The sequence below is a fragment of the Meriones unguiculatus genome, chromosome 7 (assembly GCF_030254825.1).
Source record: "Meriones unguiculatus strain TT.TT164.6M chromosome 7, Bangor_MerUng_6.1, whole genome shotgun sequence".
Taxonomy (NCBI): Eukaryota; Metazoa; Chordata; class Mammalia; order Rodentia; family Muridae; genus Meriones; species Meriones unguiculatus.
Genome location: NC_083355.1, coordinates 20,929,308 through 20,942,573, shown reverse-complemented (window position 1 = coordinate 20,942,573; position 13,266 = coordinate 20,929,308). Strand labels below are relative to the sequence as shown.

General features: G+C 45.9%; 1 protein-coding gene across 5 annotated transcripts in view; it reads right to left on the bottom strand.

Moving 5' to 3' along the window:
* Positions 1-2,303: 2,303 nt before the first annotated feature.
* Acly (ATP citrate lyase) overlaps positions 2,304-13,266 on the bottom strand; it is a 43,142-nt gene continuing 32,179 nt past the window's right edge. For all 5 annotated transcript variants that reach the window (XM_060386713.1, XM_060386715.1, XM_060386716.1 and 2 more), the window contains 9 exons: positions 11,070-11,197; positions 10,098-10,191; positions 9,240-9,394; positions 7,192-7,342; positions 6,869-7,012; positions 4,732-4,845; positions 4,123-4,205; positions 3,791-3,867; positions 2,304-3,270 (listed from right to left, as the gene is read on the bottom strand). In XM_060386713.1, the coding sequence (XP_060242696.1) occupies positions 3,176-3,270; positions 3,791-3,867; positions 4,123-4,205; positions 4,732-4,845; positions 6,869-7,012; positions 7,192-7,342; positions 9,240-9,394; positions 10,098-10,191; positions 11,070-11,197 (1,041 nt within the window). In that variant the 3' untranslated portion in view covers positions 2,304-3,175. The remainder of the gene's footprint in view (positions 3,271-3,790; positions 3,868-4,122; positions 4,206-4,731; positions 4,846-6,868; positions 7,013-7,191; positions 7,343-9,239; positions 9,395-10,097; positions 10,192-11,069; positions 11,198-13,266) is intronic.

The window sequence follows — 13,266 nt, the reverse complement described above, 5'->3', positions numbered from 1 at the left end:
TGGCCACAAACTTGCTGTCATTGAGAATATCCTTGAGGACTCCTGATACTTCTGTCACCACCTCTTTGGTGTTGGGATTACTAAATACACTCAGGGAGGCAGAGGCAGGCAGGTCACTGTGAGTTCTGGGTCAGACAGGTCTACAAAGTGAGTCCAGGCTAGCCAGGATACACAGAGAAATCCTGTCTCGAAAAACCAACCAAAAAAAGGTACCTGACCACCCCCAACTTAACATGAGCTATTTAAGAAATCTTGGCAACTTAATAACTTAACACCAATAAATAAATAACACTAAAAAAATAAATTTATTTATTTTGTGTGGGAGTATTTGTGAAGGACAAAGGACAATTTAATGGAGTCTGTTCTCTCCATTAGAGGATGGAACTCACATCATTAAGCTTGGTGGCACATGTATTTATCCAATGGGATCTTTTTTGCCCACAAAACAATATTATATATCATATATATTAGTTTTTTGAAACAGCATTTCAGCCAGGTAGTCCTAGCTGTTCTGGAACTCACTCTATAGACCAGGCTGGTCTTAAACTCAGAGATCCACCTGCCTCTGTCTTCCAAGTGTGCCGAGATTAAAGTTGTGAGCCACCACCACCCAGCTGATAAGAATATTTTCAGAAGAGAAGAAAGGCTTAAGACTTTAAGTAAAAGCCGGTCAAGGTGCTGGAGCACACTTGTATTCCCAGCACTCCAGGAGGCTACAAAAAAAAAAAAAAAAAAATCGAGCCACTTCACTTCCTTCCTTAAAATCCCAAAGTGGCTTTTATTTATCTTGGTTTTTGTTGTTGTTGTTTTTAATACAGGGTTTCTCTGTGTGGCCCTGGCTGTCCTGGAACTCACTATGTAGACCAGGCTGGCCTTGAACTCCAAGTGATCTGTATGCCTCTGTCTCCCAGAGTGCTGAGATTAAAGGCATTCGCCGTGCCCTGCCAATTTGACTCTTCGTAGGCATGTAATATAGCTGTGTGTAGTATAGTTGGGCCTTTGCACACCTGTGGATAAAGGACTTTCAGATGTCAGCTCTCCCTTTCACACCATATTTCCATGGTCAGGCCTGCTGAGGCATCTTACCACTCCTCAACTTCATCTTTAAATCTCACTGCTGTCTGTATGGAGGATGAAGTGTACCAGGACAAAAGAGGAAATAACGGCAACAGTTAGCAGGGAAGATACACACAGATCAGAGCAGAGTTCAATGGTAAATCGACAGAACTTGGAACCGAGTAGAGCAGAAGGGCGGCTGTCAAGCTTCTGGCTTGTGTAATGGCTAGAGCTACCATTCATTAGGAAAGCGGGAAGCGTAATCTAGAAGTGGACTTTTTCTTCTTTTTTTCTTTTTGCTATTCTTTTTCAAGACAGGGTTTCTCTGTGCAGCCCTGGATGTCTAGAACTCGCTTTGTAGACCAGGCTGGTCTTGAATGCACAGAGATCTGTCTGCCTCTGCCTCCCTGAGTGCAGGCATGAGCCATCATGTCCAGCTAGACCTAGAGGTGGATTTTTCATAAACTGGTGTTGTGTTTGAATAGCTTTCCCTTCTCTTTTTGAAGATTTTTCAAGAATTACTTTTTTTAAAGATGTATTTATTTATTATTTATGCAGTGTTCTGTTTGCATTTGTACCTGAATGCTAGAATTGGGCAGCAGATCTCCTTACAGGAGGACCATGAGCCACCACTGCTGGGAATTGAACTTGGGACCTTTGGAAGAGCAGCCAGTACACTTAACCTCAGAGCCATCTCTCCAGCCCCTCAAGAATTACTTTTAACGATGTGTAGGTGTCTCTACATGTGCCTGAGTAAAGGTGCCTTCGGAGGCCACAGATCTAGGATCCCCTGGAGCTGGAGTTAGATGGTTGTGGGCAACCTGGGACTGAACTCAGGACGTCAGGATGAGCAGCAGGTACTCTTAACCATCAAGGCATCTCTCTAGGGCAGTTGTTTTTATGCAGTCCTGGCTGTCCTAAAAGCCACCGGAAGGTGCCACATAGACCAGGCTGGTCTTGAACTCTTAGGTGCCTACCCCTGTTTCCCAAATACTGGAATTAAAGGTGCCACCAGACCTAAACTTTAAGGGTTTACAGCCTTTGGTGGTGGTGGTGGTGGTGGGGTGTTATATACTGTTGTTTTCATTATTGTTTTTCTTGTCAAGAGGTGAAGGAGGATTTAAAATGCTGAAGGGAAGAGCTGGGTAGAGTGGTGGGTGCTCTCAATACCAGCAAAGGACAGCCTGGCTTCCAGAGTTCCAGGATGGCTTTGTCCCAAAAGCAGATGACAAAAAGACAGCACTGTGTCACGGTTACTGTATAGTTTATTTAAACCAAACATGATAATACAGAGAAGAGACTGAGGTGGCAGCTGCCTAGAATCTTTGTGGGTTATAGATGCAAAACAGCTATATGAGTCTTTGGACCCACACTTCAGTAACAGACAAATCAGCTGCATAAACAGAGAACATAAGACACAGACATTTCACAGCTTTTTGCTTTGCGTTTCCATTTTAAACACTCATATGTTACAACTTTACATTTAAGTTACTACTCTACATATGTGTGACAATGACTAGGATGCAATGGTCCCACCAGTCCTCCCCCGGACATGAATAGACACTGATCTGTAACACAGAACATTTCAGTGGGCTACTAAATAAACCCTCAACACATGACATAGAAAAAAGATCCTTAAAAATCAGATTAATACAGTGTTCTTCATTGTGTGAAGACAAATAGGATATGGGATGCCAGGTGTTAGTGGGTTCTATAGATAGTATCTTAAAGTCTTAAAAGTTGCATTCCCTTCCTCCAGAGGAAAATAAATTTTTAATTAAAAAAAAAAAAAAGAAAGCAACATCATAAGGCCCTAGAAGAACACTATTCCGACTGCTTAGATTCTCCGATATTATAGATACAGCAGGTAGCAAATGTCACAAGTATTGGCTTGGTTCTAAATTTCTATGCTTATATATATATTTAAAAAAAATACTAAGCTTCTTTGTATGGACTGAATGGGTGCTAGCCTGTGGGTGTAGGTCCTCCATCCTGTACATCAATGGCTATTTCCGGTGCTGGCCCAGCCTATGATGGACTCTGCTTCCAGCTGTCTGTCCGCTATTACCCAGGAGGGAGGCTTGGTCTTCCTTTCACTACAGTAGGGTTCCTGGCTCAGTTACATGCTCATGTGTTCCGGAAGAACATAGGAAATGTCATCCCACGGGTGGCGATATAGCCCTTGCTTCAGCCTCTTCTGATCAAGGTAGTGCCCTGAAATGGAGTCAGTGGATCTTTCATGAGTTTCAGGAGCATGGGGAAGGGCAGAGGGTGGGAGGGAAGCTTTCTTTCTAACACACAAAATGGAGACAGGGTGCTTGCCTAGCAGGCCCTCGGCCCTCGGCACAGGGTACAGAGGGGGTAGATAAGAAACCACACACATGCGCACACACACACACACAAAAACAGGGCAGGAATTCCAGATTCACTTCATAGATAAAGCAGTCAGACTTGTCAAAAGAGGGGAACTGTTAGATTGAATCTACTTTTCTTAACTAGTAATGGTTAACTATTCCCAGTAGTAAAAGGAAGATAGATAAAGACAACAAGAAAAGTTGAATGAAGATTGAGAGTGATGATGTGGACCTCCCGTGTATACCATGGTACGCTCTCCTCCCCGACAATACTTAAAAAAGAATGATGGTGATGCGTGTGACGTCTGTGGTAGAAGCTTACACAGGGGGGCTGTAGTAGAGCAAAATCCCAAAAACCCTTAAAACAAAAGCCAGCTCACCAATGAAGCCCATACTCCTTCCTAGCACAAAGATGCCATTGAGGGCTCCGATGTCCACATATTCATCAGCTTCCTCCCTGAAACACACAAACAACTGCTTTTAAAATGACCCCGTGACCATCTCCAGATGCCTAAGAGACAACACTACGTCCCCCCACGAGGCAGTTCTATAGTTCCACAGTGGAAAACTGGGGTGCTGGGGTGCCTGGCAGGGCTAGAGGCAACTTGTAGTCTTTTCTTTATGCCTCATCGTACTCTCTACGTCACCTCACAGTTGGGAAGAAACAGCAACAAAAATCAACCAGTGCTGAAGCAGAGGCTGCGACGCTCACCGGGTGAAGGAGCCACAGTTCCTAAGCATGTCCACAAATGCAACGCCAATGAAACCGTCCACATTCAGGATAAGATTTGGCTTCTGAGAAGGCAAAAGGTTCAAAATGTTATCATTTTTCATCTTTTCCCGGACGTGATGGCTCTTCTGTTAGTTACCACCACTACTACTACATGGTTAATTTTGATAAATAACTCATGCCTGGGTGTGTCTGTGAGAACTTCCCAGAGGATTCAGTAAGAGAGAGAGACCTGCTGTCACTGTGGGAAGCACCACCTCATAAGCTAGGAACCCAGGGTGGGGTGAGGGAAGAAGAGAGCTAGCAGGGATGGCATGAGCCACCCCGTCCAGCTCTGGGCTGGAACCTCTAGAAGCTGACACATTAACCTCCCACAAACGACCCACCATGATGTGCTTCAGCCAGGGGTTTGCCACACCGACTGGATGCTGCTAACGTGATGACTCCAATTTCTGACGCCATTTTAAAATGTCCTGTTTGAGTATGGTGTGGAAGATGGACAACACCCTCTACTACATAGCGATTTCAAAGCCAGCCTGTACCACACGAGCCCTGTCACACAATCTTCCAAGGAAACCCTCCCTTCCTTACCTTGGAGGTGGTAATCTTCTCCACTTCCAGCGCGTAATCAAGCAGCGGGGTGGCGGGGAAGTGCTGCTTCACGAAGTCTTTGAGGATCTGCACTCGCATGTCTGGGTTGTTTATCTAAGAAAGACCCAGTTACACAAGCACCTCCTCAGATGTGGCAGGCAACGGGCATGCTTGTGCTTGTGCTACAAGCGGACACAGTGCATCTGCCTTATCCTGGAGCCAGCACGGGACCAAATCTGTGTGGACCGTTCCTCGTGGCACCCCTAATGACAACGCTGGGAGGCAGAAGGATTTTCAAGTCCCCTCAAGTCTCATCTGGACCTCAAAACAGACTCCATTGTGCTCTCTTTTGTTACAAGAAAAGGAACCGAGGCCCCCAGATGGAAGTTAATCAATAGCTGTGGTGTTGGAGAAGGGGCTGGACTCAGCCATTCTCTACCCTGGTTTAAGTTCTGGCCACAAGCCAGACTGCCAACCTGCTCTGCAATCTAATCAAACTCCAAAAAAAAAAAAAAAAAAAAAAAAAAAATTCTGTATACTCTGGGAACAGGAGTGTATAGCAATGCACCCCAAAATCTTAGAAAAAAATCTAGAACTGTGACAAATGAGGCTAACCTTCTGTTTGTTAAGAGACTCTCCTGTCCTGGTTGTTGTTTTTTTTCTTGTGTTTGTCAATAAGCAGGAGTTATTTGGGAAAAGAAACCTCAAATGAGAAAATGTCTGTCAGATGGCTTGTAGGCAACTTCGTGGGAGCATTTTCTTGATGTGGAAAGCCCAGCTCACTGTAGGTGGTGCCACCTGGTGGTCCTGGATTGTATAAGAAAGCAGGCTGGCAAAACCAGGAGGGAGCAAGTCATTCATTCACTCAACAGTTTTCTTCCACCGCCTCTGCTTCAGTCCCTGTCTTGAATTCCTGCCCTGCCCCTCCTCAGCAATGGACTCTGACCTAGAGTTGTGAGATGAAATAAACCCTTTTCCTCCTCAAGCTGCTTTTGATCAGGGTATTATTATCACAGCACTTGAAACCCTAACTAAACTGGGTGTAATGGGGAATGCTTTTAATCCCAGGACTTGGGAGGCAGAGATAGGAGGATCTCCATGAATTCAAGGCCAGCCTAGTCTACACAGAAAGTTCCAGGACAGCCAAGGTGCAGAGAGACCCTGTCTCAAAAAACAAACAGATAAAGAAACCCTAACTAAGGCAGAGACCCCATGGCTGACAGTAAGTGAGATGACACCAGTGACCTGAAGGGACATGCTATCAGGACGTTCACATGACTGTCAGCCCTGCACAGGACCACACTAACTGTTTAAAATATTCCATCTTTCTCCATGGTTCCATCTTTCTCCATGGGTCATCCCAATTGGACTTGCCTCAAAATTACTACTTTTCTGAATCAAGCATGTCAAGTTTAACTGTCTGACTTGCTTAGGCCAGTGCAATGTGAATAAAAGGCCAGAGATGGATCAGAGGGTTAAGGCACCTGCCAGCAAGCCCCATAACCCAAGTTCTAGACACATGGTGGAAAGAAAGAACTGACTTCAACCGGTTGTCCTCTGACGGCCTCACCAACAATGACACACAACCCAGACAGAACAGCCACAGTCAACCCATGGCAGACATAGTACGGCTGCTACAGGTCGCTGAGTTCTCTGTAACAGGAAGTACTGTCTGGTAAAAGGTAATCGACACTTCTTCCTGAGCTTAGCTCTTCTACAAGTTCATTTGGAAAACTGAAGCTGAAATGAATGGAGAATCCTGATGGCCATGAATCTGTATGACTGGAAAAGAGTCACTTTGCACCCTGCACTTGGCATCTGTCTACAAAGCCCAAGCTCTCCATACTGGGAGTCAAGAGCCTCACTGTTTCTTCCTCTTGTGAGGGTTTGTGTTTTACCTGCATGTGTGTGTGTGTGCATCACCTGTTTGCTGGCTTTCAGAATCCAGAAGAGGGTGTTGGGTTCCTTGGAAGTACAGTTATAACAGTGAGCTGCCCTGTGGGTAGTGGGAACCAAACCCAGGTGCGCTTTAAGAGTAGCAAGTACTCTTAACTGTGAAGCCCAAATGCTTCCAACTCAACTGACAGTCTCTTGTCACCCATCTGGTGGATCCCTCTCAGCAGGAGCAGCAATTTACCGATTTCACTCGGTGGCCGATGCCCATGATCAGTTTCCCTTCCTTCTTCATCTTATTCACAAACTCCATGGGAATAATGCCACTGTCAAATGCTTTACTGAACATTTTCGCTGCTGCATCCAAGGCACCTCCAAACCGGTCTCCCTAAAAGAGAAACAAACCCACACTGCCCTGAGTTTGATGCTTTTCCCAGCCCTGCAAACCAGCCCAGGATTCCCTGAGCAGCATCTGGTCTGGGGTTCTCCAGCCGGGACTCCTGGGAGTCTGCTGCATTCAGGCAGCATGATGCCAAAGCTGTTGCCTCCCAGGAAGGCCGGACTTACAATGGTGAGCAGCCCCGAGGTGAGGCTGGAGACCAGGTCCTTCCCAGCCCGAGCGCAGATGATGGTGTTGTGGGCCCCAGAGACAGCTGGCCCGTGATCAGCTGTCACCATCAGACACATCTCAATGAACTGGCAGGAATACTTGGGCAACCTGGAGGGAGGCACACAGAGGCACAGGGAGAACAGCTGGAACAAAGTCTAGGAGCTGTGATAACAAGGGCACACTCTATTCCACAGCCTGATACTGCCGCCAATTTCAAGTGGAACCCTTCCTGATGCCTGCACAACGCTTAGTTATTAAACCTTGCAGAGCACGATATTACTAACCGAGCCATCCTCCCAGCCCAGAAAAGGTTTATGAATGTGCAGTGATCCAAAGTTGACTCAACGTCAAATTTTAATGAATCTGCAGTGCTTGCCCAGGCTTACCACGTGACTTCATTATTACAGCCTTAGTTCTGAGAATGTAATAGGCACACTGGGCTGTTACACAGGCTGTCCTACTGTGCAACACCAACAGATGCTGCCTGCAACACCCTGGCTCTGACTCAAGGCTATGGAAAATTATGAACTGCTGTTTACACTCACTACACCACAAAAACGTTCTCCTCTTAAGAGACATACACAAATGGGGCTGGGGAGACGACTCATCAATTATGAGAACTGCCTGCTTTTCCAGAGGACCCAGATTCTCAGCACCCACATGGCAGCTCACAGCTGTCTGTAACACCAATTCCAGGGGATCTGACACCCTCACACAGACAACAGACATTCGGGCAGAACACCAATGCACATAAAGAATAAAATTAAAAAACGATAAAAGATCTTTAAAAAAAAGGACATGTATACTTTTAAATATGGAAAAGAGGGACATTTAATATTTTTCTCCCAACGTCCTCAGTATGTAAACGCCAATGACTGTATCTTTGCATTGCATCATGTCAAAATGTTTAACTCTAAAAATTGCTGTCTGCGCTTGGGGTGATGGCACATGCCTTTAATCCCAGCCTAGGGAGGTAGAGGCAGGTGGATCTCTGTGAGTTAGAGGCCAGCCTGGTCTACAAAGCTAGTTCCAGGGCAGCCAGAGCTGTTATACAGAACAACCCTGTCTCAAAAAACAACAACAACAACAAAAATCCATGAATTTCGCTTAGCTGAGAAGTGGTGGCACACACCTTTAATCTGAGGACATGGGAGGCAGAGGCAAATGGATCTGAGTTTAAGGTCAACCTGGTCTACACAGTGAGACCCTGCCTCAAAAAACAATGAAAGAAAAGTACAAAAATTTTTTAAAAGTAGGTAAAAGAGGTCCCCAGTTAGCAAAGTTTATGATGCCTTGGTAGTCAGCATGAGTTTTCATAACAGGATTTGGTCTGTACCTGTGGCTCTGTCTTCCCACAAGACCGCTACCAGAGGGGAGATGGGGCCCTCACCCCATACACATCCTGCAGTCTTCAATCTCCCCCCTTATGTTCAAGGACGAAGAATGGAGACTGGGAAGGCAAAAGTACACAGAGAAACCCATGTCCTATACCCTAAGTTTGTCCAGGAGAGGCCTAGATCATAACCACAGCATCTCTACAGGCAAAGGCATTATTAGAACCCAAAGCTTTCACATGGAGATCCGTCCAGTGCTATGTAACCACACCCACTGCCTTGCCCAGCTGTCAGCCTCAAGGAAAGACTAACCTCAGAAGTGATGGAAAACACAAACGCCTACAATTCAGGCTGATGGGAGAAAAAAAGATTGCCCAGAGGAAACAGGCAGAGCTGGGGCCGCTGTGCAGCTTTACCAGCACCTCTGGTTACATTCACCTCAAGATCCCTGCTGATCTTGAGGTCACCATAATGTCACCATTTCTTTTAAAAAAATTTCCCAAGACCTCTCCTGAGGCCACCGGTTTTCATTCTCTTAGCTTACAATGACCTCTGTCCTTTCTGTTGGCCTGTGGCCACATGACTGATGACACTTGTCAGTCTGCTCACCCCAACTCTTGTGTCAGGGCCCTGAGCACAGTGCCCTACTGCCCTTGTGGGCAGAGCCTCACCTTCTCTGGAACCAAAGGAGGCCAAGGACACCACCGATGCCCATCTCTTCCTTGAAGACCTCGGTGATGGGCATGCCCGCATAAATGAGCTCCTGTCCTCGCTCGTCACAGATGCTGGTCATGAATGAGGCAGGTTTTCGGATCAAACCCAGCTCCTGAGCAGACAGAAGGACAGAAACAGGGAGTTATGGTGACAATCATAGAGCTGTTTGTGCTCTTAGAACAAAAATGTCCCTGGAATGTCTTGGCCACTCACAGGACCAAGTAGCAATAAAGGCGATCATCTTTAATCCCAGCACGCAGGAGGGGGAGGCAGGCAGGTATCTGAGTTCAAGGATAGCCTGGTCTACAGAGTGAGTTCCAGGACAACCAGGGCAACACAGAGACAGGAGAGCATATATCCCAGGCTGGCCAGAAGATACCATGAACTTCTAACCCCACTGCCTCCACCTCCTGAGTGCTAACTGCTAGCACCTAGAAGCTGATTACTTCAACATCAGGCAAAACACATGTGGAGCTGTATTGCCCATTCTTTCACCTGACCTGGAAATAAAACTCGGGGACAGTTCTAGCACACAGTGCATGGGATCCAACAGTTAATCAGAGAGGTCTCTGATGCCCTTGGAGAAGCTTAGCACAGTTACCCTAAGTAGTTGGAAGGGGCCTGGTTTCCAGGAGATCAAAGCACTTCAAATTTTACCAATTTAGCAGGGTGTGGTGGTGGCACATGCCTTTAATCCCAGCACTCGGGAGATAGATGCAGAGACCAAGTCTTAAAAAAAAAAAGAAAACACTCCCCACCTCCACTTGCCAAATCTACCTTAGCACTCCTAGGGACACCCACAACAGGACACTTACCCTGGCCCAAGAGTAGTCCATGGGCACCGTTGGAGGTGGCACTTCCTGAGCAGGTACAATGGCTCCTTTGGCCACAAGATCTTCATACACGGTCCTAGGGGATAGGAGAGACAGGAGATGTTACTGTTCATGTAGATACTGTTATTCTTTTTTGTCTTGGTTGCTTATATGTATATTAGTGCTTTGTTTTCATATACACCAGAAGATGGAATTATATTCCATTACAGATGGTTGTGAGTCATCATGTGGTTGCTGGGAATTGAACTCAGGACCTCTGGAAGAACAACCAGTGCTCTTAACAGCTGAGCCATCTCTCCAGCCCCTAGATACTGTTATTCTAAGCTCTATCCCAAACACTGTAGAATAGAAAGTAAAGGTTCAATAACTATCAATCAGAAGCGATACGCAGGATGACGCTTTCTATTATTTTTTCCAATACAGGGTTCCTCTATGTAGTCCTGGCTGTCCTGGAACTCACTCTATAGATAATGCTGGCCTGGAATTCAGAGATACTCCTGCCTCAAAGTGCTGAGATTAAAGGTGTGTCATCACCACCTGGCTAAGATGATACTTTCTCAATACGTCCAAGCCCATGTATCATTTATGGCCACCAACAACCAAGACAGCAGATGGCCTCAGTAAGTTTTAACACCAGTCCAATTGGCCTCGACCTAAGGCTTTTACAATTAAAACAAAAGCCAAGAAAGATGGTTTTTCCCATGGTACAACAGAGCACAAGAGGAACTAGAGCATCTGGATACCCCTGTGTTAGAGGGGCTGCTGTATTTAGGAGGGATCAGGAAAGAGTGGGGAGTCCACACCCTGCTAAAATTGAAAGTCCTTTGATCTCCTGGATACCAGGCCCCTTCCAACTACTTAGGGCAACTGTGTTAAGTGTCTCTAAGGGCATCAGAGACCTCTCTGATTATTAGATCCCACACACTGTTTGCTAGAACTGTGCCCACTCCTTACTGAATGATTTCACCAAGCTCATCAAAGCTTCGGGGCACAAATACTCCTGCCTCCTTCAAGGCCTGGTTCTTGGCTACTGCAGTTTCAGAAGCCTGGTTGGCACAAGCTCCAGCATGGCCAAACTGGACCTGGAAAACAAAGAACAGCAGCTTTACTAGGCTGTTAGTCCTCCAGAAAAGAGCAAAGGATCCTGGGAAACATCAGCACCGATCATAGGCTGGCCTGTGCCAAATGCTTCACATACATTCCTTCATTCAAGCCTTTAGTATGCCAACTGAACAGGCAGGATGGGCAACTCCAATATCACAGATGTGGAACCTGAGGTAGGGAGAAATTAGCTTCCTCAAGGTGATACACAGTCCAAGATCCACCCTCTTTATATGAGTCATGTCTGGTATCCCTGCAGCCAGTAAGAGGGATCAGGAGGGTTAGTTCTCAGCAACAAGTGAAGACTGAAGTTACAGCCTTGAGCTCAGGAGAATTCATATGAAAGCAAAAATCTTAATGGGCTTAAAAAGTCAGATTTTACATCACTAGGCTTACATCCCTCGAGCAACAATTAGCTGCCACTTCTTCTTTCTGACTATGGGTTAAAGTAAGGGTATAGCCAATGAAACGGGAATGTGAGGGAAGAGAAAACCCATCAAGTAGTTCACTAGGGCCAGTGAGATGCCTCAGTGGGAAAAAGTGCCTGCCACCAAGCCTGAAAACAGAGGAAAGAAAGAACTGACTCCTGAAAGCTGATCTCTAACACTCATATTATCACATACACACATACACACAATAAATGGGATTTTAAAAAATGGTTTAAAGAGCTAGGTGGCAGTTAAGCAATTGGGGAAATAAATTCATCCAATGAAACACCTTGCCCAAAACTCTGACTTAGCATCTAATCTGTGCAGCTGATGCGTCCCACCCCCAAGAACTTTCTAAGAGCTCCCTTCATTTGATGCGCTTTCTGGTGGACTAGTGTTTTCTAGAGGACTAAGTGAGTGTTCATGGTCTCACAGGTGGTATGTGGTGGCATTTAAACCCAGGCAAATTTGGTCGCCGTCTGTGTCCTTGCAGATTTAGATGGACAAAAGCTGCTCCAGTGAGGTGGTTTGTTGAAGAGGCTGACAATGCCTTCTCTGGAGGACTGCCTGGGTGGATGCTGGGAAGGAGAGAGTCTGTCCTCAGAAGTTCAGCAGAGGTTTCACAGGAGGTTCCTCCTGCTCAGCTGCTCAGTTGCTCAAGCAACTTTCCTGCCTCAGGAACATGTGTGTACGATCACGCCTGACCGAACACGTTTTTAAACCCTGGGATTTCTCAAAACTAAAAGCCAAGTTTCTAAAGGGGAAAAAACACGACATAGACAGCATTCCTCTGACTTAAAGTGGTTTCTCCCCAGTGGGCTGGGTGTTTGCTTTGAAGACCTGTGTTTTAAGAACCACATTTGTAAAAGTGCCACTTTATGAGGCCCATCTTTAGTTCCCCACTTTTCTTGAGATTCATTTTTTTTTTTATGTATATGAGTATTTAACCCACTTGTTTATATTTGCACAACGTGCACGCAATGGCCAGAAGAGGGCTGTATGAGCTATCATGTAGGTTTTGGGAATTGAACCCGGTCCCTCTGGAAGTGTTAGCTCTCCAGCCCCAGTTTCCAGCTCTTGACTATTCCTTCCAGAGCTGCTTCCAGGGTGCCAATCAGTGGACCTTCCTCAGTCTCCTGTCTCTGAAATCAAGAGGCTGACCTGCTCAAGAATTCAACGTCAACTGCTAACTGGACAGTCACTGCACTAGTTAATATTTGATGGGTTTTTATTTTTGTTTTTTCGAGACAGGGTTTCTTTGTATAGCCTTGGCTGGTCCTGCCAGTATCACACAGAAAGTATGAAAATTACTTTTAAGCCAGGTAGTGGTGACTTTAATCCTTTAATCCCAGAATTTGGGAGGAAGGGGCAGGTAAATCTCTGTGAATTCAAGGCAGCCTGGTCTACAAAATGAGTCCAGAACAGACAAGGCAACACAGAGAAACCCTGTCTTAATAAACAAACACACACACACACACACACACACACACACACACAGCAGGCCTTTAAGTCTTAAAAAATTACTTTTAAATTTTAACACACTTAGCTGGGTATGGTGGCACATGCCTTTAACCCCAGCTCTCAGGGAGCAGAGTTAGGCAGATCTCTGTGGATTTGAGGCC